We start from the raw sequence: 23060 nt of genomic DNA, 5'->3' as shown, positions 1-23060 counted from the left end.
GAAATAAGCAGTTTATCATTGTTGTTATTTTTAATGCACTATGTGAAATTATTTCTTTTTTTGTCTGTTTATTTTCCCTATTATTTAGCCCATGTTGTCACTCTATTTGATTCTGGTACCCTGGGTATTGTATATATATTTGAATTATGAAAGGGAAGGGGAACATCAAAATAGTGAGACAAAAGATAAAGGCTAATCAATGCAACCGCAATACTTACAAGACAATATGTTGTAAACTAACTGTACAACTCGAGGTGGGGGGAGTTGGGGAGGAGGGAAGGTGAGCAAAAATGAGGGATGAGGTAACCAGTTTGACAAGAAATGTACTCACTTCCTTATGTATGTAACTGTAACCCCTCTGTATACCACCTTGACAATGAAAAAATAATAAAAATAATGTTACTGGGTGTGGAGCGGGGCCGCCCCGTGGCTGTCCCGGGACGGGGCGCGCAGGGTCCTCGCGCCATGGCCTACAGCCCCGCTTCCTGACGGAAGAGTCCCCGCACCGCCTCCTCACCCCACCACAGTCCCCGCCGTCTGGACCGCATTCGTGAAGTGTCACCGCCCAGGGCCACAGCGCCGCAGGGCAGGGTGGCCACTGCCGCGGGTGTGGATGTCCCTGAGAAGATGAAGAGCCAGATCCCTGTGGTGCTTCTGGCCTGTGGCTCCTTCAACCCCATCACCAACATGCACCTGCGCTTGTTTGAAGTGACCAGAGACCACCTGCACCAAACAGGAATGTACCGAGTGATCCAGGGCATTATCTCACCTGTCAGTGATCACTATGGCAAGAAAGACCTGGTTGCTTCCCATCACCGGGTGGCCATGGCCCGGCTGGCCCTGCAGACGTCCAACTGGATCCGTGTGGACCCCTGGGAGAGTGAGCAGGAGCAGTGGATGGAGACGGTGAAGGTGCTGAGACATCATCACCAGGAGCTGCTCAGATCTCCACCCCCAATGGAATCCGAGGACGCGGGCAAGGCACCAACAGCCCCTGCAGCTGTGCCTGAACTGAAACTCCTCTGTGGGGCCGACTTCTTGAGGACCTTCCAGACCCCCAATCTCTGGAAGGATGCACACATCCAGGAAATCGTGGAGAAGTTTGGTCTGGTATGTGTGAGCCGGGCGGGTTACGACCCCAAAGGGTACATCTTAGACTCGCCCATCCTCCGACGGTACCAGCACAATATTTACCTGGCCCGGGAGCCTGTGCAGAACGAGATCAGTGCCATGTACATCCGGCGAGCGTTGAGCCAAGGGCAGAGTGTGAAGTACCTGCTCCCTGACGCCGTCCTTGCCTACATCAAGCACCACGGCCTGTACACCACGGACAGTTCCTGGAAAGGCAGAAGCAGCCCGCGGAGCAAAGGAAACACAAGCTAGGAGGAACTCACCCCCAGCCATGCCTCCACCACCACCACCACCCAGCTCCTCCTGCCACTCAGGGCTTGGTTTTGCTTTGATGTTTGGCGTTTGCATTTCTGCCATCGCACATTCTGTCTCCAGGTAGCTAGAAGGTCTCTAGGATTAGGCCACTCACTGGAGGAAACCCCCCTTATCTTGTGTAAATGGAAATTATGGGGTATATGCCGAATATCGTTCTAATGGTGGACCCATGAGGAACAGGTCAGAATTGCCCAAGTGCATTTTTGAAAAGACCAAGTCCAGCTTGCTGGTCTTGATTGGCAGAACTTGACAGGATGCAAACTCCTGCCCAGTGACCTCGCCAATGGTCTTGTTTCAAAGGAAATCATACTAAGTAAGAGGTCAAAAATGTAGAAACAAGCACCGGTGGCTCGTACCTGTAATCATAGCTACTCCAGAGGCTGAAATCTGAGGATCTCAGTTTGGAGCTAGCCTGGGCAGATAAATCCAAGAGATACTGATCTCTAATTAACCAGCAAAGAAACAAAGCCAAACAAACCAGAAGTGGAGATGTGGCTTATGTGGTAGAGCACCAGCCTTGGGCAGTACAAGTACATGTAAGGCCCCAAGTTAAAGCTCCACTACCAGCATACAAAAAGAGAAAAGAAAGAAAAGAAATTGGAGACAGCCCTTTTTTGACTTTCATCGCACCCTGGCTTCTCAGAGCATTCTCTGCCTGTAAACTAGTCTTCCATAAAACTTGAACAAACCTCTTTCTAAGTCAGACCATCAAGCAATACTTTGGATACAAGCATTTTTTAACACTGTCATACTCTATAGATACCAGGGCATCTGATTTCCTGATTTCTCAGGAGGATCTGAGGCAAACCAGATGTCTGTTGTAGAGGAGATCTCTCTCTCTCTCTCTCTTTCTCTCTCTCTCTCTTTTTCTGGTTTATGCCTTCTTGCCTGCCCTTTTGAATATTGGATAAATAATAAATTGACATCAAAAAGTAAAAAAAAAAATAAAATAATGTTACTTACATTGCTGATCAATGATTAATTATCATAATAATATGCCCCAATTCCAAAACTATACATTGTGAATATATACTTACATATTTACACATATAGGTAAGCACACATAAGCCTATGTATATACATAAGAGAGGTATGAGTAGATATATTCTGGTGTATATTAATCAATGCATACTCAACAAAATTTGGAGTATAACTAAAATGAATGTATACTATGCTTCACATAATGTTTTAAATATCATTAATGTATACAGTTATAGAAATAAACAGTTCCCAATAATTAACCTCAAGTTTTGCAAGACCTCTACATTAAAAGTGGAAACATTCCTGGTGACTCATGCCTATAATCCTAGCGACTTAGGAGGCTGAGATCTAAGGATTCTGGTTTGAAGCCAACCCAGACAGAAAAGTACCTGTGAGACTTTTACCTCCAATAAACTATTCAAAAAAGCTGAAAGTGGCATTGTGGTTCAAGTAGTAGAGCACTAACCTTGAGCACAGACACTCAAGGACAGCACTCAAGCCTCGGGACCTCTCCCATCGTCCCCAAAGTGAAAACATTCTAATGTACTAAAATAAAGCTTTAAATACCGAAAAAGTAATACTGTGTATATAGAGTATAGCATTCTATCACACAAAATTGTTAATGATTCTGAACTCACCTGTGGATTCAATACATTGCCAATAAATGTCCTCAAATTTTCCTTTTAGAAACTTGATCATCTGTTTCTAAAATTTATATTAAACAAAAAAGCCAAGAATTTTGACTGCATTTAAAACTGATTTGTTAATTGGACATAACTTTCGTTTGTTTTCTCAATTTCGTAGGAGTATGCTAGAAAATTAGGAAAACATTATAAGTGACTTTAAATTGTAGTTTTTTTATTTAATTATACACATTTTTTTAACCTAGTAAATTTTTTGTGAGATAAGACTTAAAGTTATTAGGTAAAGTTATAAAGTATATTTGGAAAATTCCCCATTAAGTTAGGATAAAACCTTAAACATTTATACCAAATTGATTTCAAATTCCACAGCACTTTATGGCACTGAAATTCACTGATTGATTTTTTTGTGATTCAAAGTTATTGCATTTTCAGTTATGAAGTTGAGTTATGAGTTGAGTACATTTTTCACTCTGAGCTGTTTAATTCTCATTTATTGAAGCTAGTTGTTCCAAATGCCAGGCATTAAATTTTAGATTGCCTGTTGAAGTGTAACTTACCACACAAAGCTCGAGATGGCTAAAGATTATGCCTGATGTAAAATGGGAAGAAGTTGGTTGCCAGTGAGAAGGTGAGCAAAAGCAGAATAGAATCTCTAACAAGAGTTGTCGTGTAGATCAACTTCAGGGAGGAATACAAAGATTTGTATGGAATACAAAGATTTGAAGAATGATTTGTTTAAAACAGAGCAATACAGAAGTCTTAATGCAACTAACAGTGTATCTCCTCTTCACTGAGTAGCATAACATTAACTATTGAGAATCTCTGTCTCCAAAGTCTTGATCTGCATCCCAGAATGATCTTGAACTCAAGATCCTCTGGCTTCAGCCTCTCTAGTGCTGGTTAAATATGTAGCTTAAATTTCTTTAAAAATTTATTTGAAGTATTTGACATTTTCAATGTACATGATATTTTCTGTGTGTTACTGTTGTGCAAGAATACAAATTGTATCTATGTATTTTGAATCATTTAATATCTTCAAATAGTGAAAATTTAGGGTTTTATAATTTGTTTCTGATAATTCCACTGTTTGAAATCCTATAGAAAGCACTTTTATTGTCAGTGTTGCTACTAGTTCTCACTTTTAAAATTTACAAAGCTTAATTGTGCCTTAATGCATTGGTCATTGTAATGAAAGTGTAAGTCTATGGTAAATTCTACTGCAATGACTTTATAATTTCTTCTGCTAGGTGACATCAACCTGTTAAAGACAGGAAGGGGAGGGACAGGCTGAGGTCAACTGTGGCCCCTTAAAGGTGCAGCTGACCCCAACACAAAGGCAGTTCTGTTTCCAGTTTGTTACCTGAGGGTCCAGCCTCCTGCAGCCCTAGATTATTAGTGAGTGGCAAATCCACTGGTGCCTGGAGCCTGCTTTGAGCTTTGAACAACACCCAGCCTCTGAATTTCCAGTTCCACCAAGTTCCTTACAGGGAGCATCTAGATTCACTTGGCTCTCCAGGTTCTTTTCCCCTTCAGTTTTGGCCTGATAATTAATCCCATTATTCTCTAGGGGGAAGGGGAAGAGGGAGAAAGAAAGAAGGGGTGGGGGAGAATGAAAGGAAAAGAGAGATTTCCTAGCTGTAAGACATAGAGCCCCACATATATGAGAGTAAGTCAAAAAGTTGCTTATTTTTCATGAGACAGCACCAGGATTGAAATTTGATAAATCCATCATGAACGTTGGTTTCTTTCACCATTTCCATCATCTACTCTTGCTTTGAACTTATTGAGTTACATATTGACTTCCCCATCTAAAAACATTATGAAGGCCTAAATGCACACACCAGGCTGGGTAATATGTCTAAGTTGACATACTGCCCTACATAACAAAATCACAATGCTGATATCTGAGTAATAATGAATAGTTTCTTCCAAGTGTTTGTGTAGGTAATTTGTGAACTCTACAGTTACAAATAAATGTAAGGCAGTATTTTTACATTTCTTATACATATTTTCTTTGAATCAATTTTAGGGATATTTATTGAAAATGGTATATAAAATTTGGACTAGCATTTAAATGATATTTATCCCCTGTAACATTTCTAAGAGATATTTATTAACTTTGCATGCCAATTTCTCACCTTAGTGTTAAATAAAAAATCTAGGTAATGAACTGTAACACGGGTTATCATATTTTCCAGAAAACATGCCTGTGAAAACAGAAACTTAAATGATAATGAAAATATATAACAATGAAATGAGAATATGTAACCATGAAGGCTATAGTTGTCAAAAGTAGATAGGGTCAAAAATTAGGCTCAGGGTGAAATTTTTACTAATTGAGAAATGGAATCAACGTTTTGTCTTCCTTAAACTAGGCAGCATTTTCTACATGAAAAAGGCAGAAAAATCTAAATTCCTCCTCTGCTGTGTAATTCCTGGCTCAAGCAATACTTTGTAGAAACAGGAAATGGAAGGACGCGTTCCTATCTTTGGAAAATGTTGTTCTTAGTGGTCTGTTCATGCATTCTTCCATTCAGCCAGAGACCTCAACTTGCAAAAACCAACAGGAAGAGGCTTGCAATGCAGCTTTGCATGGAATCCTGGAAAACTAATTCTATCAAGTAAAATACTATGAACAAAAGCAAAGGGCATCTGCAAGGCTAGATAAGTGTACTTGCTGAGGTATGTAGGTTTTCCTGCTCCATTACTATGGGACAGAATAAGATAACAGGAATTGAAAAGAACCTCTTTGAGCAGCAGAACTAAACAAGATCCAGACTTTGTGCTTGGTAAAGACACCAAGTAGCTATATGCTGCACTTAATCCTTTCAGCAGAGAGGTGCTGGACATTTATATGTGAGAATGGTCTAAGTGGGGGCTATTCAAACAACAGACAATAAAAGACAAGATTCCTACCCTTCAGGGACCTAGCAAGGAATTAGAAGAAAGATACAAAAAGAAAATAAAGCTATGCCAGGTGCTGAAGTTGTGGGATAGAAACTAAAGAACAGCAAGAAGGGTAGGCAGTACTATGAGAGAATGGGTTGCTATTTTATATGTCAAAAGGCCAGAGAGGCTGGGTGCTGATAGTTTGCATCTGTAATCCTAGCTACTCAGGAGGCTGCAATCTGAGGATATAAGTTTGAAGCCTGCCTGAGCAGAAAGTCCATGAGACTTTTATCACCAATTTACTAGCAAATAGCTGTAAATAAAGACATGTATCAACTGGTAGAACACAAGCATTGAGTGAAAAGATGAAGGAAGAGCACCCTGTCCCTGAGGTCAGAGAAAGTCTATTTGGCCAGTTGCATTTGAAATGATGATATCTTCATTTCGTAAGTGATTAACTTAAGTCTTTGTGACCCAAAGCATTGATTCTTAAGGGATAAAGCTAGGAAATAGTAGATTCAAAACCACCACTCTGAGGTCTTTTTATTTTCTTATTTATTGTCAAAGTGATGTACAGAGAGGTTACGATTTCATACATTAGGCCTTGGGTACATTTCTTGTACTGTTTGTTAACTCCTCCCTCATTCCCCCCTTTCTCCTCCCCTTTTCCCTCGCCACCCATGAGTTGTTCAGTCAGTTTACAACAAATGGTTTTGCAAGTATTGCTTTTGGAGTCATTTGTCTTTTTATCCTTTGTCTCTCAATTTTGGTATTCCCTTTCACTTTCCTAGTTCTAATACCAGTATATACAGTTTCCAATGTACTCAGATAAGATACAGTGCTAGTGCGGGTACAACCACAGGAAGGGGATACAAGAGGATCATCAACAATAGAAGCTACAGTTTCACATGGCATGTTGAAAGTAATTACAACAGTAATATAACTATCATTTCCATAACATGGAGTTCATTTCACTTAGCATTATCTCATGCATTCATAAGGGCATAGCTATTAGGCTCTTGTGATCCTCTGCTGTGACTAGCCTAAACCTGGGCTAATTATTCCCTATGAGGGAGACCATAGAGTCCATGTTTCCTTGGGTCTGACTCACTTCACTTAGTATAATTATTTCCAAGTCCTTCCATTTCCTTACGAATGGGGCAATGTCATTCTTTCTGATAGAGGCATAAAATTCCATTCTGTATATGTACCACAGTTTCCTGATCCATTTGTCTACTGAGGGGCATCTGGGTTGGTCCCATATTTTAGCTATGGCAAATTGTGTTGCGATGAACATTGTTGTGCTGGTGGCTTTAGTGTGTTTTTGTTTGTGGTCTTTTGGGTAGATGCCCAAAAGTGGGGCTGCTGGGTCATAGGGGAGCTCTATGTTTAGCCTTCTGAGGAATCTCCATACCGCTTTCCATAGTGGCTGAACCAGTTTACATTCCCACCAACACTGAATTAGGGTTCCCTTTTGGCCATATCCTCTCCAACATTTATTATTGTTAGTTTTCTTGATAAAGGTCATTCTTACTGGGGTGAGGTAGAATCTCAATGTGCTAATGACTCGAAGACCAAGGCTGAAATCAGGAAAGCAACTCCTTTTGCAGTAGCCTCAAAAACCATAAAATACCTAGGAATAAACTTAACCAAAGAAGTGAAAGACCTCTGTAATGAGAACTTTAAAAATCTTGAAAAATGAAATTAGGGCAGAACTAAGGAAATGGAAAAACCTCCCATGCTCCTAGATTGGGAGGATTAATATAGTCAAAATGGCAATACTGCCAAAGGCTATCTACAAATTCAATGCAATACCCATTAATATCTCAACACCATTTTTTAATGAAATAGAGGAAGCAATCCAGAAATTCATATGGAACAATAAAAGACCACAAATAGCAAAAACAATCCTAAGCAGAAAGAACAGTGCTGGAGGTGTAATGCCCAGATTTTTAAGGCCCCCAAAGACAACCATCAGAGTCCAGAGTCAAAGCCAAACCGCAAGGGTCGTTTATTATGAGTTCAAACCCGGTCCCCCCGCGCACTCATTGTCAGTGACGCTGAGAGGCCCCAAGCACAATTCCAGCACAGCTTTTATAGACAAGTACAGGGAAGATGAGGAAGACCCCTGGTTACAAGTACATAATTGGTTGACATTTTCCCTAGTTTACTGGTCGCCTCAGGATTGGCCTGGGTCTTCCCGCCTAAGCATGGGTCAGATGGCCTTAACCCTGAGGGTGGGCCTCCAGGAGTGGTCACATAGCCACATTCCTGGAGCCAAGCGGTTCCTACCTCCTGGTCCGGGCTGAGGTCTGAGAGCTGACAGTTATGTCCAACCTTGAGTGGGCTCCGGGCGCGGACAATTAATCATGTTCTGGCGCCAGATAGTGCCCAGATTCGGGTGGGGGGGGGGCACGTGTGGTTACAGAGTAGCTATAGGAAGACTGCTGGTATTTTTTACTTCCCCATGGGTTAGCAAGCAAAGGTACAGAAGCAAAATAGCTGTTAGAATGGACAAATGGGACTGCATCAAACTGCAGAGCTTCTGCAGGGCAAAGGACATAGCTTGCAAGATAAACAGAAAGCCCACCGATTGGAAAAAGATCTTTACATGCCATACAATGGACAAAGGCCTCATATCTAAAATGTATGCAGAACTAAAAAAAATTACCTTCCTCCAAAACAAAACCGCAAAGAACCAATAGCCCCATCAACAAGTGGGCTAAAGACTTAAAAAGGGACTTCTGTGATGAGGAAATGAGAATGGCCAAGAGACATATGAAAAAGTGCTCTACATCACTGGCCATAAAAGAGATGCAAATCTGAGGTCTTTATAAACATCAGTGGGCATAGCATTTCTCTGTACTACAACAGCTGTTCTTCATAACTGCACAGGACACTTTTAAGTGTGTATTCTACAGCCTCATCATAATTAGAAAACAAAGCATCTGTCTGTCCATGGATTGTTGATTCAGTAATGTCAATCATAGAATGCAACACACAGGGTGTCCTACATTTGCCAATAGTGTCTTCTCAACATTTCTTCTCTTAGTGCTTTTGAAGGCAGGGTAGGTCCTAGAGCCTTTGGATTGCTAGGCCAGTGCCTATTACTTGAGCCATTCTTCCAGTCCTTCCTTTCTTGCCTTTTCCCCCTCTTTGGTTATTTTTCAGATAGCCCAAGTTGACCTGGATTGGGACCTTATAATTACACTTACTTTGTAACAGGAATTACATGCATGAGCCACCACCATGCTTTAAGAGAATCTTGCTAACTTTTTTTTTTTTTGGTTAGGGTAGCCTCAAACCATTGTACCTCTGCCTCCTGACCTATGTTCTCACTTTTTGCGAACACTTCTTATACTTTTCATTGTTATGCAATTGTTCTATATATTGCTATCCCCTGTCAGGAGTCTACTTGAAGTTATGCATAGAATATTATTCATATTTTCTTTTAGTGTTACATCAATATTGTCTGAGAAGTGAATCTCTAAATTGTAGTCCCATTCTTTGTTTTGACCTTTTGCTTTCTGTATTCCCTTTCTCATGTACACCAGAGAACATAATTTAGCACGGATTGCCAAACAGCTTCAAAACAGTTTTCTCCACTTATTTACAGCATATTTATGAATAGCCTTTTATCTAGTTTAAGTAAAGGATGACATTGTCATCCTAACCATACATCTGGCCAGACACAGACCGGCCATTGTCTTCCCTGAGCCAGGCAAAGAACCTTTCATCTGTTCCTGAGACCCACTGAAGGCAGAGTGTTTGTGATGACCTTTGTAATTACCTAATGCTTATTCAATGAAGAAAATACACCAGAATCTTAAATGGCCATCTGATACTTGTATTCACAAAACATATATTAACTTCATAAGTGTTCAATATGTAAAATTTGCAGGCAAAAAACATAAGCAATCCAAAGTAGGGTGATCATCATTGACACGTGAGTGTGCAAAACATGCACTCTTTAAATTTTGTTGGACATTTGAGATGTTATCCCATATTTTTTGCTTGGGGTGAATTTCTAAGAGTAGGAAAGGAAAACTTGACTGTGTTGGCTTGTTTGTGGCAAAACTGTCATGACAATGTGATGCCAGAGCTGCCTGCATGGACCCAACCCTTCTCCCTGTGTCAGAAACCCAGAAGGCCCAGATTTGGGTCTTGATAGATAGGGGACTGGGTTTTACTGATAACTCCTCCTGGGAAAGTTCTGCAGCTCCCCCCTCCCACCCCTGCAATGGGAGAGGGAAGAAGGAAAAACTCTTTGTTCTTTTTTTTCTTTTAAGAGTTTAAGGAGAGAATATACTTGAGTCACAAAAAAAACAAAAAGGTATTACATAGGAAAAAATGATGTAACAAATTCATGTTAGGTACCTAGTATAAGCATGAGCATAACATCTAAAACAAAAAAGATAACATTGGTTCTAATATATATATATATAATATATTTGACAAATGTGTATTAAAGAAATATCTAATATAAAACATATAAAATGTGGAGAACAACTTTTTCAAGATACAGAAAGTAATTATTAAGATAGACATACCCACAGTTCTTATAAACTTGACTTCTCCCATCTTGAATGGTACATCTGTCATTGAAAGGTTGGGAGGAGAAGAGAGGGGCTCAGCTGTATTGCTTTAGTGATTCAGTCAGTTTTCATGATGGATGGGGTCTCTATTTGCTGTATTTCCTAAGGTTGCTTTGCAGTCATTTTAAAATGATTTTTAATTAAAATGTCACCAAGTTATGATTACTTTACTGGGGGATAGGGTCTGTTGATCTCTATGCTATTTGTTGTTACAAATATTATTGCTATAACTATTTACAGTTATTTAATTCACCCTATCTGCAATGCCTATAATGAGAACTTAGCAAGTGAAGAAGATGCTGCCGGTTTGCCTATGCCATTTCAGTTGGTGGTTCCATCTAAGGCTGGCACGTGAGCTGTACCCTTTTGCTAGGTAAGTAGAGATAAGAGTTCCATGGACTTTTCTGCCTGAGCTGGCCTTGAACACATCACTCATGTATAGTGATTGGTTCTTACTCTCCTCCAACTTTGTATCTTGAAAAAGCATTCTAAAGCTTTCATGAATTCTAGTAACGTTAAACCTTCAATTTCTCCAGATTTTTCTTCAACAACAATTTAGGTACACTTATAGAGGAAAAGAAAGAATACTACTGTTGGATAGATTTTTAATTTTTTTTTTAGTTTTTTAGATTTTTTTCCAGTCGTATTTTTTAGCTTTTAAAATTTTTTTTTAAAATTTTACTCTTTTGTTTTTGCTAGTGCTAGAGCTTGAACTTAGGGCATGGGTACTGTTCTTGAGCCTCTTTGTGTTCAAGGCTAGCACTCTACCACCTAAGCCACAAAACCACATGTAGCTTTTTCTGAGTAGTTTTTTAGAGATGAAAGTCTCACAGACTTTTCCTGCCTGGTCTGCCTTTGAACCTCAATCCTCAGATCTCAGCCTCCTGAGTAGCTAGGATTACAGGCATGAGCCACTGGCACCTGGATTTTAAAAAAATGTTGTTTGGGCCAGCGACTTTACATTATGTATCTAAAACCAAACAACTACTAAACATAAAAAGGTCTAGACTAGACCTATCAGTGGAGCACAGTAGCTCAACAGCTATGTACACATGATGATATAAGACAAGGATAAGCAAAAACAACTCCAAGAGAAGGACACAGGAGGATTCTATTGTTGGTGTTACATTTAAAGTTCTAGGTGAATTTCCTTGGGTACCCTACATGGTTACTGTATATGATTTTGGTACACTGGATATTGTATATATACATACCTGATCTATGGAAGGGAAAGTAAAATGAGGGTGTAAGATATCACAAGAAATGTACTCATTGCCTTATTATGTAACTGACCCCTTTTGCACAACACCTTGTCAATAAAATTTAATTAATAAAAAATAACTGAAAAAAATGTTATTATAAAGGTGATAGTCTGAGGGGTTACAGTTGCATAAGTCAGGTAAGGAATATATTTCTGCCCGTCCTGGGGCTTGGACTCAGGGCATGAGTACTGTTCCTGGCTTCTTTTTGCTCAAGGCTAGCACTCTGCCACTTGAGCCACAGCGCCACTTCTGGCCATTTTCTGTATATGTGGTACTGGGGAATTGAACCCAAGGCTTCATGTATACAAGGCAAGCACTCTTGCTACTAGGCCATATCCCCAGCCACAGGAATATATTTCTTATTGGATGTCAGCCCTGGATTGCTGTTTAAAAATTCCACAAAGAAAGCAAACTATCATTATTTGTGATTCTAAGACATATAAACCATCTGTTTCCATTTAGTTTTTCTGAAGCCCTCATTTGTAGGCTAATATCCTTATTTTTCTAAATATATGGCATTTTGTACTATTGTGAAAAACACAAGCTGTGTTTTCTTTGTTAGTGAACTTCCCTTGGGGCCCTAGAGACTCACTTTGGAAAGACCACTTATTGTTTCTCAAGGTCAATTAGGACATCACTCCTGATACCACTTTGGGGATGCTCAAGAATTAAGTACTTGTATGACTCCAAGTAACAACTCAGGAGATGGTACCTCAGTGATCCTGAAGTAATTAAGTTTCAGGCAGGACAAAACCTACTTACCAGGGCACTGCCTGGGAGTCAGGCTCCATGATTTCTAGACTAGACTGTGTCATGAACTGTGGGAAAAATGTTCACTTTTCTAACTCCAAGATTCTGCGTCTGAAAAGTAGGATCACCGGAGTCCCAGAAGTGCCTCTTGCTCTCCAAAGTTGTGAGACACACACACACGCACACACACACACACACACACACACACACACACGACTCAACCCTGATTGGCAGCAAAATCCAAGGATTTCAGCCAGTGCTGTGTTTATGTGGAGATATCTGTGTAGGCATTGTTATATGTGGCATCAATTTTTTTCAACTTACTGTTGAAAACAATGCTCTGAGTCCCATGCTGGTGGCTCATGCCTATAATCCTAGCTATTCAGGAGGCCGAGATCTGAGCATTGCAGTTTGAAGCCAGTCCAGACAGGAAATTCTGTAAGATGCTTATCTCCAATAAAAAAAACTTCTAAAAAATCTAGAAGTAGAGCTGTGGCTCAAGTGGTAGTGTGCTAGCCTTGAACACAAACAAGCTCAAGGACAGCACCCAGGACCTGAGTTCAAGACCTAGGACTGGCAGAAATAAGCAACAACAACAAACATAATGCTCTGAAAACACTCTTTCTACACACTCTCTGATGTAATGTGCTCTTGTGAATCCATGTTCTACATCTTCCTTATAGGAAGCTCTTAAAAACACAGAAATATTTATTTATTTATTTATTCATTCATTTATTATCTTTAAGTAGTTGTACAAAGGAGCTGCCATGCAACAAAGCAGTCTGTGAACACACTGTCACCCCTTTCAGCACTCTATCAACTTCTATCTTTTTTTTTTTTTTTTTTGGCCAGTCCTGGGCCTTGGACTCAGGGCCTGAGCACTATCCCTGGCTTCTTCTCGCTTAAGGCTAGCACTCTGCCACTTGAGCCACAGCGCCGCTTCTGGCCGTTTTCTGTATATGTGGTGCTGGGGAATCGAACCTAGGGCCTCGTGTATCCGAGGCAGGCACTCTTGCCACTAGGCTATATCCCCAGCCCAACTTCTATCTTGTAGAAAGCTTTTTCTTTATTTTATTCAAGTTTTATCTTTTTGCTGCATAAATGAAACAGAGAGCACTTACATGGAGTCTCTAAAAGAAGAAAAGTTTCCTTTTGTATCACAGAGTAGTTTATTATATTGATGATTACCTTTGGTTACAAATGTGGAAGTGGGGGCTGGGGATATAGCCTAGTGACAAGAGTGCCTGCCTCGGATACACGAGGCCCTAGGTTCGATTCCCCAGCACCACATATACAGAAAACGGCCAGAAGGGGCGCTGTGGCTCAAGTGGCAGAGTGCTAGCCTTGAGCGGGAAGAAGCCAGGGACCTCAGGCCCTGAGTCCAAGGCCCAGGACTGGCAAAAAAAAACAAACAAAAAAAACAAAAAAACAAAAAAAACAAATGTGGAAGTGGCAAAGGCTGGGGCCACTGGAGACCCAACAGGTGGCCATAATGTGTAAGAGTCTAACATAGTTAACTGTGAGACTTCAATGTCAAGCCTAGGCAGTAGTTTCAGCTTCATCCATTCTGAGGATCTCAGGTTGAATGCTAGTCTGTTTGCACCTTCCTCACTCCACTCCTGCTAGTCTTCGGTCCTTCAACACTCCCAACTCCCTTGTAGATTTCTCTGGTTCTCATACAGTAACTCATACTGCAGTGCTGCTGCCCTTGTCACATAGCTGGGATTACAAGTATGTGCTAACACATTGAGCTTGGTTTTTGTTTTTAATTCCGTTTTTGTGCCAGTACTGGGGCTTGAACTCAGTGTATGGGGGATTGTCATTTAGTTTTGATTCTCCACCATTTGAGCCACAGCTGCACTTCCATCTTTTTGCTGGTTAATTGGATATAAGAGTCTCACAGACTTTCCTGTTTGGATTGTCTTCAAATCATGACCCTCACATCTCAGCCTCTTGAGGAGATGATCTTACTAGCCAAGCCATTACTGGCACCTGGTCTCCAACTTGTTAATTAAAATAGTATCTCACTAGTTATTCTTGCCTTAGCTAGCTTCTGACCATGATCTTCCCATCTCAGCTTCCCTTATAGCTAGAATTACAGCTATCTGCCACCATGCCCACAACCCATGGCTGAAATTCTGAAAACATTGTCCGCACTAAATTTCCATCACAGGTTTTCCTGTGACATAGTTGCTTGTGACTGAGCTTGAATCATTCCATGTATCTATACTTAGAGGGCTCTATCATTAGTCTTACATGCCACCATGTGAATATACTGGCTTATCCAGCTCCCTTAATCATACTGTCTTTCCTTGAGTGGATGTCCAGCTCTTCCTACAAACACACAGAATGGCAGAGAGGGGGTGGTATAAATGTGCATTCTACAGGTTGCCAAAGGCATCTTCCAGAAAAATCAGTCTAGGTATCTCTCATCCCCATCATTGAAGTAGGGATTCTGGGAATGCACCAAACCAAGGCTGCTAAAAACCCTCTTCCTCAATAGGGCACCAAGGGTTCGAGTGAGTAAGGACTTACACAGATTGGTTTGCTAGCAGATATTCTCCCAACATAACAGAAATAACTCACACCATACATAAAGCTCCATGGATTCAAAAATATGTGAAAAAATGGGAAGAGGTTAACTCCAGATGCTCAAAAATCTCAATAATACATTCCACAGAAAGCACCAGCAGTCTCTCAGGAAGTATTTACAATCAAAACATAAAAATGTAGCTGCCTTCCTTAAATCCTTGCTTGACTTCTCCTATTGTCAGTATCTTTGCTGGGTTTATCCAGAAGAGGAAAGATGTGAAGGTAACTTTGTATCAGCCATAGCTAAGAAGAGAGCCTGGGAGTTATACAATTCCACAGGAAAACATTAGAATCCTTTCAAATTAGTTTCAAAGAACAATACATCCTTTGGAATGAAATAAAGAAAAAGTATCTCCTTATTAGCTTGGTTGTGACTTTGTATTAAGATGTGAAAGAAGGCAATGTAGAAACAGAGTCAAATTTTAACAAAACAGAATCCTCTGAACTGGTCCTGTTTTCGTGCTTAAATAAAATTATGAAAAATGATGACAATAATATCCTAAAATTGTGTGAAATACAAGGAAGGTACAAATGGACCTAAGTTAGTGTCTTGACAATCCCAATTAAATGTCAGTAGCTTAGCGGCCATTGTAATGAGAGTGGCTGGAAGATATTTGCTGACGGCATTGACGAGGATACAGATTGAGAGGGAATTATGGAATCTCATCCCTTGGTACACATCATGAGTAGGAGGAGTAAATGTTTCTAACATACTGTGCTTCCATTTCCATCTGGTGCTCTGAAATAATAATAATAAAAAAAGCCAGGAAGGTCTACGTCTACAGAATGTGCCTGATGCTTCATTTGAGAAAGAAATTCTGAAGATAATGCATATTTCTTATTATCCCTGGTCACAAAAGATACTGAGCTATAACTTCATTTGGCCTAAAATCGAATGTATAGTCACTTTTCTTCTCACTTGATGAAGGAAATCATTTTGTTTCTACAGATATTTTTACATTTATTTACTTATGTATTTATTTATTTCATTTTTGCTAGTTCCATGGTTTTAATTCAGGGGCTCTTGCACTCTCTTCTTCTTAGCTTTCTTGATCACAGCTGGTACTCTATTACTTGAGCCATATTTCTAGCCCAGTATTTTGGAGGTTACCTGGAAAGGGATTCTCCTAGACATTTCTTCCCAGATTGATTTTGAACCATGATATTCCAGCTACCTGAGTAGCTAGTATTATAAATGTAAGCCACAAGGGCCCAGCTCATTTTTGCTTTTTGAACAATACAAAGTAAAAACAAAATTATAGCTCTAGGGTCAGATATTAGACTCTTTCTAATATCAGATAAATTCAAATATAGGCTTCCCTCTAAAATGCAGTTCACAAACTATTTTAGTCTGTTCTCTTCATTTAGTAAAATACCCTGGGTATTTCTGCATGACTGTAAATATTTAGCTGTAGCTTTTCATACCAATTAGGTTTAGAAATTAGCTCTCTAACCAGATTCTGGTTGATATTCATCTAGTTGTTTTTGAAAGATAAACTGTTTCTTTGCTGGAATACAACCACAATTCTTCCTCATTGGAATTTAAGTTAAAGGGACACAGCTTCACAGGATCCTCTTCAAAGGCACCTGACACATGGTACCTGGCACACCCAAGAGAGCTTCATTGTGTGCCCACTGCCTGATGGAAAGCATGTGAGTGAAACCACCATCAGGTGTAATTTTCTGGCATAGAATCCAAAGTAGTTGGGCTTCACCCAGACACAGAAAAAGACATTTTGAGTGTCAAATGAGTAGGGAGTCAGAGCTCTGTCTTTGTAAAAGAGACCCTCACATCTTCCATTGCCCCCCTCCCCAGCACAGAGAAAAGGTATGGTCTGTGCAGGGGACCACACCAAGTTGGCTAATGCATAGCTTACAGTCTTATATGAAGCCAAGGAAAAGATTAAGGAGCTGAGCAATGTCACAGGTCAAACAGATAAAGGCTCCAAAGCCTGCATAACAGAAAATTGTCTTGCAAAACTTAAAGGATCAGAGAAAGAAAATTGGAAGAGAGAAACAGGAAGAGAGAGAGAGAGATCTCTCTTTCAACTTAGCTCTACTGTTAAGAGCCATACCATAGTAAGGTGAGTTAAACTTGTTCTTAAAGTAATTGTGATCCATTTCTTAAATAACAGCCCCAGTTTGGAGGTATCAGAAAATTTAAAAATGTAGCAAAAAGGAAAAGCTATTGAGTGTCTGCATGGGAAAGTGTTCCGTTCATTTGCTTTTGGTCGTGGTTATTGTTAAGAGTAGTTGTCAGTAGTATGAAATTGTCTCATCTGAAAAATGTTCAGCCTATAAGCCTTAGGAACTGTCCCCAATATGGTCAGAGAAGATGCCCCACTCTCTCTGATGACTTTTTGGCACAGCATTAGCATTCATGTGAGCTACTTATACCTTTTGAAAGAAACAACATTCATTGCTTTTTATTTTCCTTGGTGGGGTAAAGTTTTTTCTCATCTTAAGTTTCAAATTAACATTGAAGTAGGATTTATTTTGATTTTTTTCAATATGCTGCTGTTTTACATAATGAAGTCTAAAATTAAAAACTAACGATGGCTCCCATCTGGCTCCTCAGGAGGCTGAGACATGAGGATCTCAGTTTAAAGTCAGCCTGGACAGAAAATTCTAGGAGACTCTTATCTTCAATTAACCAGAAAAAAAGCCAAAAGTGGAGGGGTGGCTCAGGTGGTAGAGTGTCAGCCATGAGCAAAAATGTGATATTGTAAGGTGAGGCCCAGAATTCAAGCCTAAGTACTGGCATACGCTCTCTTTCTCTCTCCCTCTCCCCCCAGCCACACCCCACACACAATCAAAACCCAAAGCACAAAACCCATGAAGAACACCACCAACAACCAAAAGAAAACCAAAGACAAATAACAATAACAACAATAAAAAAACTAATGATGTAATGATGAAGATTGGAGGTGTGGTCTAAGTCATAGGACACTTCCCTAGAAGGCACAAAGCTCTGATTCCAAATCCTAGTATCCAAGTCTCAGCAAAATCCCACTAGTGATGAAAAATTTCTATTATGAAAGTAAAGAGGAAATATTTTAAAAATTACAGCCAATATTCAAATGCATATGAACATTATATGTAATTTTTGTATCAATAGTCCATTGAAGCCAACAAGAGAAAAATATATGTATAGATATGATGTATGTATATTATATCTCAAATCTGATCTCTCAAGTATTTCCTTAGCTCAGAGATTTCTGATAGATAGGAAAACCAAACTTTACTACTTTTTTTTTAAAAAAGCCCTACCAGTTTTAAAAATCACTTTAGCATAGCTATTATCTTCACATTTATTTTAATTTTGTGTATAAGTAAGCTATACAATAATACTATTTCTATAAAGTCAAGTGTGCTCTAAAGAAATACCAATGAAATTTTTTAATTCTGTGGAAATTCAGGAACATGTGGCGAGGGACACATTAATGGTAGATACATCTCCCTTTGAGATAGATTTCAGAAGTTGGCAATGCATATTTATGTATCAAGCCAAAATGATTATAATTTTGGACCCCATATGGAAGTTGTTTATGAACAACTAGGGAACATCCAGTTTATTTATAGCCCAAAACACTAACAACTTGAAAAACAAAAAGGCAATTACTGTATCTCCAACCGTGTAATGACTATGTAAGACAGAAGAATCACAAATTTGATTTCGTCATTTTTACATCCAGAGTTGGTCTATGGAGATGGAGATGGTAACTGCACTTGGAAAATTAGAGAAAAAGAGTGCTTTCAGAATTATGACACAATAAAGACAATTAAGCAGTTACCAAATAATAAAGTTCCACTTCGCAGAAGGCAAGGAAAAGCTCATCAGAGAAATACGAAAATAAAATTAGAGAACACTATTAGATAACATATTCTTTCCTGTGTTGCTTTACCTGAGTAGGTTATTTTTCTATATCTTCCTTTAATTTCCAGTTTTTCTGTTTGTTCTTTTTTGTTTCCATAGTCATTATATTGGTATCTTCTCAAAAATATCTTTTTTTAAAATTCATGCATGCTTTCTCGAATTGCTGTTCTTATCACTGCTTCTTCACCCTCCTTTCCTATTTGATTTTCTTCTATCCCTTCATTTTTTTGTGAAAGTAGGCCCTCTATCTATCTATCTATCTATCTATCTATCTATCTATCATCTATCTATCATCTATTGCCAGTCCTGAGGCTTGAACTCAAGGCCTGAGCACTGTCTTTGAGCTCTTTTTCCCAAGGCTAGCTACTAGCCCTCTATCACTTGAGTCACAGCACCACTTCCAGCTTTTTGTGGTTAATTGGAAATCAAAGCACCATGGACTTTTCCTGCCTGGAGTGGTTTCAAATGGGAATCCTCAGATCTCAGCCTATTCAGTAGCTACAATTACAGGCATAAGCCACTAGTGCTTGCCTCTTTTTTTCCATTTTCAATTTTTTCACCAATTTTCTATTTTCCCTCAATTTATTTTCTTTACCTCATCATATACACATCACCTCTGCTCTCTTCTTTCCCATCCTTTTTCTCGTTCTTCCCTTCTTTCTTTTATCCTTTGAATGTTCTTATCTTTTTATGAGGTTGTTCATTTGTTGTTTCTTTGTTAAAATATATTTTTATTGTTGCAACAGTGATATTTAGATGAATGCATTACATTAAGTTAGATAATGAGTACATTTCTTTTTTAATAGTATCACCCCTTCCCTTGCTTTCTCCCAGTTTTTCCTTCTCCTCCCCACCCACAAGTTATATCGTTCATTTTCAACATAGAAATGTTATTATCTTTTTTTATTGTCAAGGTGATGTACAGAGGGGTTACTGTTACATACGTAAGACAGTGTGTACATTTCTTGTCAAACTTGTTACTTACTCCCTCATTTTTCTCCTATCTTCCCTCCTTTCCAATTCCCCGACCCCATGAGGTGTACAGCTGGTTTACAACATATTGTCTTGTAAGTATTGCTGATGCATTGGTTCGCCTTTTACCCTTTGTCTTGCCATTTTGATGTTCCCCTTCCCTTCCCTAATTTAGACAAACATATATACAATATCCAGTGTACCAAAATCAAATACAGTGACAACAGGGGCTAAATAATAGGGAAGATAAACAGAACAAAAAAGAAGTATTTTCATATAGTATGTTAAAATAAATGATAACTGTTTCCATATCTTGGAGGTCATTTTGCTTAGCATCATCTTATGTGATGATATGTACATATCTATTGAGATATTTAAGTAGTTGTAGGAAGGAATTCCCATCCAACAAAGCAATTTATGAAAACAGTTCATCTTGATAACTGTGGTCCCTCTCAACATTCTTACCCTCTCCTCCCACCCCACCCCTTCCCTCTTGTTGATTAGTTTTTAGGGTATGTATTGAATTTCGTTTTTTACCATTTAACAGAGCAGTTTGTGCTAATAAAGAATAATTTCTTCCTTTATTTTGTGCCCCAACTCTTGCCTATAGAAGAATTGCTTGAAACATTTCCACTTGGTCCCAGAGCTCAGAGCAATTAGTCTTTGGAGAAGGAAAGGAGATATTGTCTGGCCTCTTTCAGAAGAGCCCTGCCTCTCTCACCCCTTTCTCCTGCCATGTCTCTTTTCCCCTTTAAATATTGATGTGATCACACTGGAGCCTACTAAAGTAACTAGGGCTGGCACTCGGCAGGGGCTGGGGGAGCTGCAAGCCTGGAACAGGTAAGAGATTTTAGACCTCTTTTTCTTTTCTCTGTTCCTTGCTCTTCTGTCGTCCCTGAATTTGCCAAACATAGACCAAAAGACAAAAACAACAACCACCAAACAAAAATTCCCATGTGCATGTTTCTCACCCAGGAAGATACTGCAAATGCTGATGCCATTTCACAGGGGCCAGGCTGCTCTGGGAGCAGGGGAAAGGTCAGCTCTGGTCATGGGAGGGAAGCCACCCTGTCAATATGCTAGGCACATATGTCTCTCAGGGATTCAGAGTTGAAGCAAGAAAAAAGCATCCTTTGGTGTGGAGCTCTTTGCTTGCAGATATTGTTAATTCACACCACAGCCAGATGAACGTGATCTGTGGCTATCTTCTTCATCAGCCTGTGTGATGGTGCCCAGAATAAGGGCAGTGCAGTTGCTGAATTTAGTGCAGCAGCATGAAGTCCTGGAGAATTATGGAACAGCTGAGTGCTTAAATGCGTACCACTTAATTATGTGCCATGTGTAATTTCAGAGCAGTCCTATTTATAGAGGGACTTTATTTTTTTAAAAGCTTATATTTCAGAGTAGGAGGTGATGCAAATCACTTTAGGTCCAGTAATGAGCTTTAAAAAATGCTACTCAATGGAGCTGTAAAACTGGCCAGCACGTCAAATGGGTCACATTTAGATCAAGATGACAAAAAGGACATTAATGGCATAGAACAAGGCAGGGTGTGAACATTTGAAACTTTTTCTTGGTGTACATTTGTGTATGTGTGTGAACACATATATTCATATTGTGGTGTGTGTGTGTAGGATGTGTATGTATGTATGTATGAGGATGCATGCATTTCTGCTGTGTAGGTTGGCAAGTAGGTATGTGTAGTGTGTATAGGTATATGTGTGAAGTATGTGTTGATATGGTGCGATATATATGTAAATATGTGTATAGTGTATATGTGTGTATGTGTGTATAGGCATGTGTGCAAGGGTGTGTATATGTTGCAGAGAGTAGCTAATTATCAATAGTAAAAATAGAGGACTCAAAAGAAGTTTAGGGCAGGTAACAGAAACTTGAATTTAGGTTAGATTGTGTGAGATGTATATTATGGTGAGTCCCAGAAGGAGAGGACAGAGGAGATGAAAGTATGTGAGCTTAGGCAAAGCTCAGAGGGTTGACAGTAAGGAGAGGTTGTCTGGGATGTCCATCACGCAACAGCAGCCAGTGAAAAGGGAATGCCAGAGACTCTGCTCTGCAAGGTTGTGGTGTGTGTGTGTATGTGTGTGTGTGTGTGTGTGTGTGTGTGTGTCTGTCTGTCTGTCTGTCTGTCTGAATAGGAATGTGTTGGGTAGAGGAGAGACAGATATCCTATTGAAGGTCCTTCATGTTTTGTAAGCAGAATGACCCCCTAGCCTTCCTGATTCATTGGCTCATATCTATAATTCTAGCTACTCAGGAGGGTGAGATCTGCAGAACTTGGTTCGAAGCCAGCCTAGTCAGGAAAGTGTGTGAAACTCTTATATCCAATTAACAAGTAAAAAGCCAGAAGTGAAGCCATGGCTTCAAGGGATAGAGCACCAGCCTTGATCAAAGTAGCTAAGAGACAGAGCCTAAGCCCTGAATTCGAATCCCAGTACGGGTATGCATCCATGCATGCACACGTGCACACACACACACACACACACACACACACAGACTGTAGGCCTCCATCACTTGATAAAGCATGGTTGTATACTTTTTCTGTCTCTGTCCCCACTCAACTGTGTTCTTCCTACAGAAACTTTTCTCTTCCCTGCTGTACTTCTGCTAATAGTACATAGGTCACGTACATCTTTACTCAGCTATGTGCTTGACTCCAAGATCAGATCCATGGGGAAAGCTGGGCTCAGAGGTCAGGCTCAAGCAAAAGAGGAATAGAATGAAGGTTTCAATTTTCCTGGCCTGCTTGTTGCAGCGCAGAAGTGCAGTAGCTGTGGTCTTCCTCACATTTCCTCGCTGCTTGCCCTTGCTCTTGCTCTTATATTCTATCTCCATGTGCAGCTCTGCCGGGCTTTCATCCTTCCATCTTCTTCCAGGTGCAAGCATACTTCCTTTTTTTTTTTGGCCGTCCTGGGCCTTGGACTCAGGGCCTGAGCACCATCCCTGACTTCTTCCCGCTCAAGGCTAGCACTCTGCCACCTGAGCCACAGCACCCCTTCTGGCCATTTTCCATATATGTGGTGCTGGGGAGAGA

The 23060-nt window shown here is 39.9% G+C and overlaps 1 protein-coding gene across 1 annotated transcript; it reads left to right on the top strand.

Annotated features, from left to right (window-relative positions):
• The first annotated feature begins 524 nt into the window (after positions 1 to 524).
• Positions 525 to 1838, top strand: LOC125355585 (nicotinamide/nicotinic acid mononucleotide adenylyltransferase 3-like). Its single transcript, XM_048352023.1, has one exon. The coding sequence runs from the start codon at positions 628 to 630 to the stop codon at positions 1381 to 1383; it is 756 nt and encodes a 251-aa protein (XP_048207980.1). The 5' UTR covers positions 525 to 627; the 3' UTR covers positions 1384 to 1838.
• Positions 1839 to 23060: the final 21222 nt, after the last annotated feature.

Source organism: Perognathus longimembris, chromosome 7 (assembly GCF_023159225.1).
Source record: "Perognathus longimembris pacificus isolate PPM17 chromosome 7, ASM2315922v1, whole genome shotgun sequence".
Classification (NCBI taxonomy): domain Eukaryota; kingdom Metazoa; phylum Chordata; class Mammalia; order Rodentia; family Heteromyidae; genus Perognathus; species Perognathus longimembris.
Note: the sequence above shows the minus strand (reverse complement) of the source record. Positions and strands in the feature narration are given on the sequence as shown.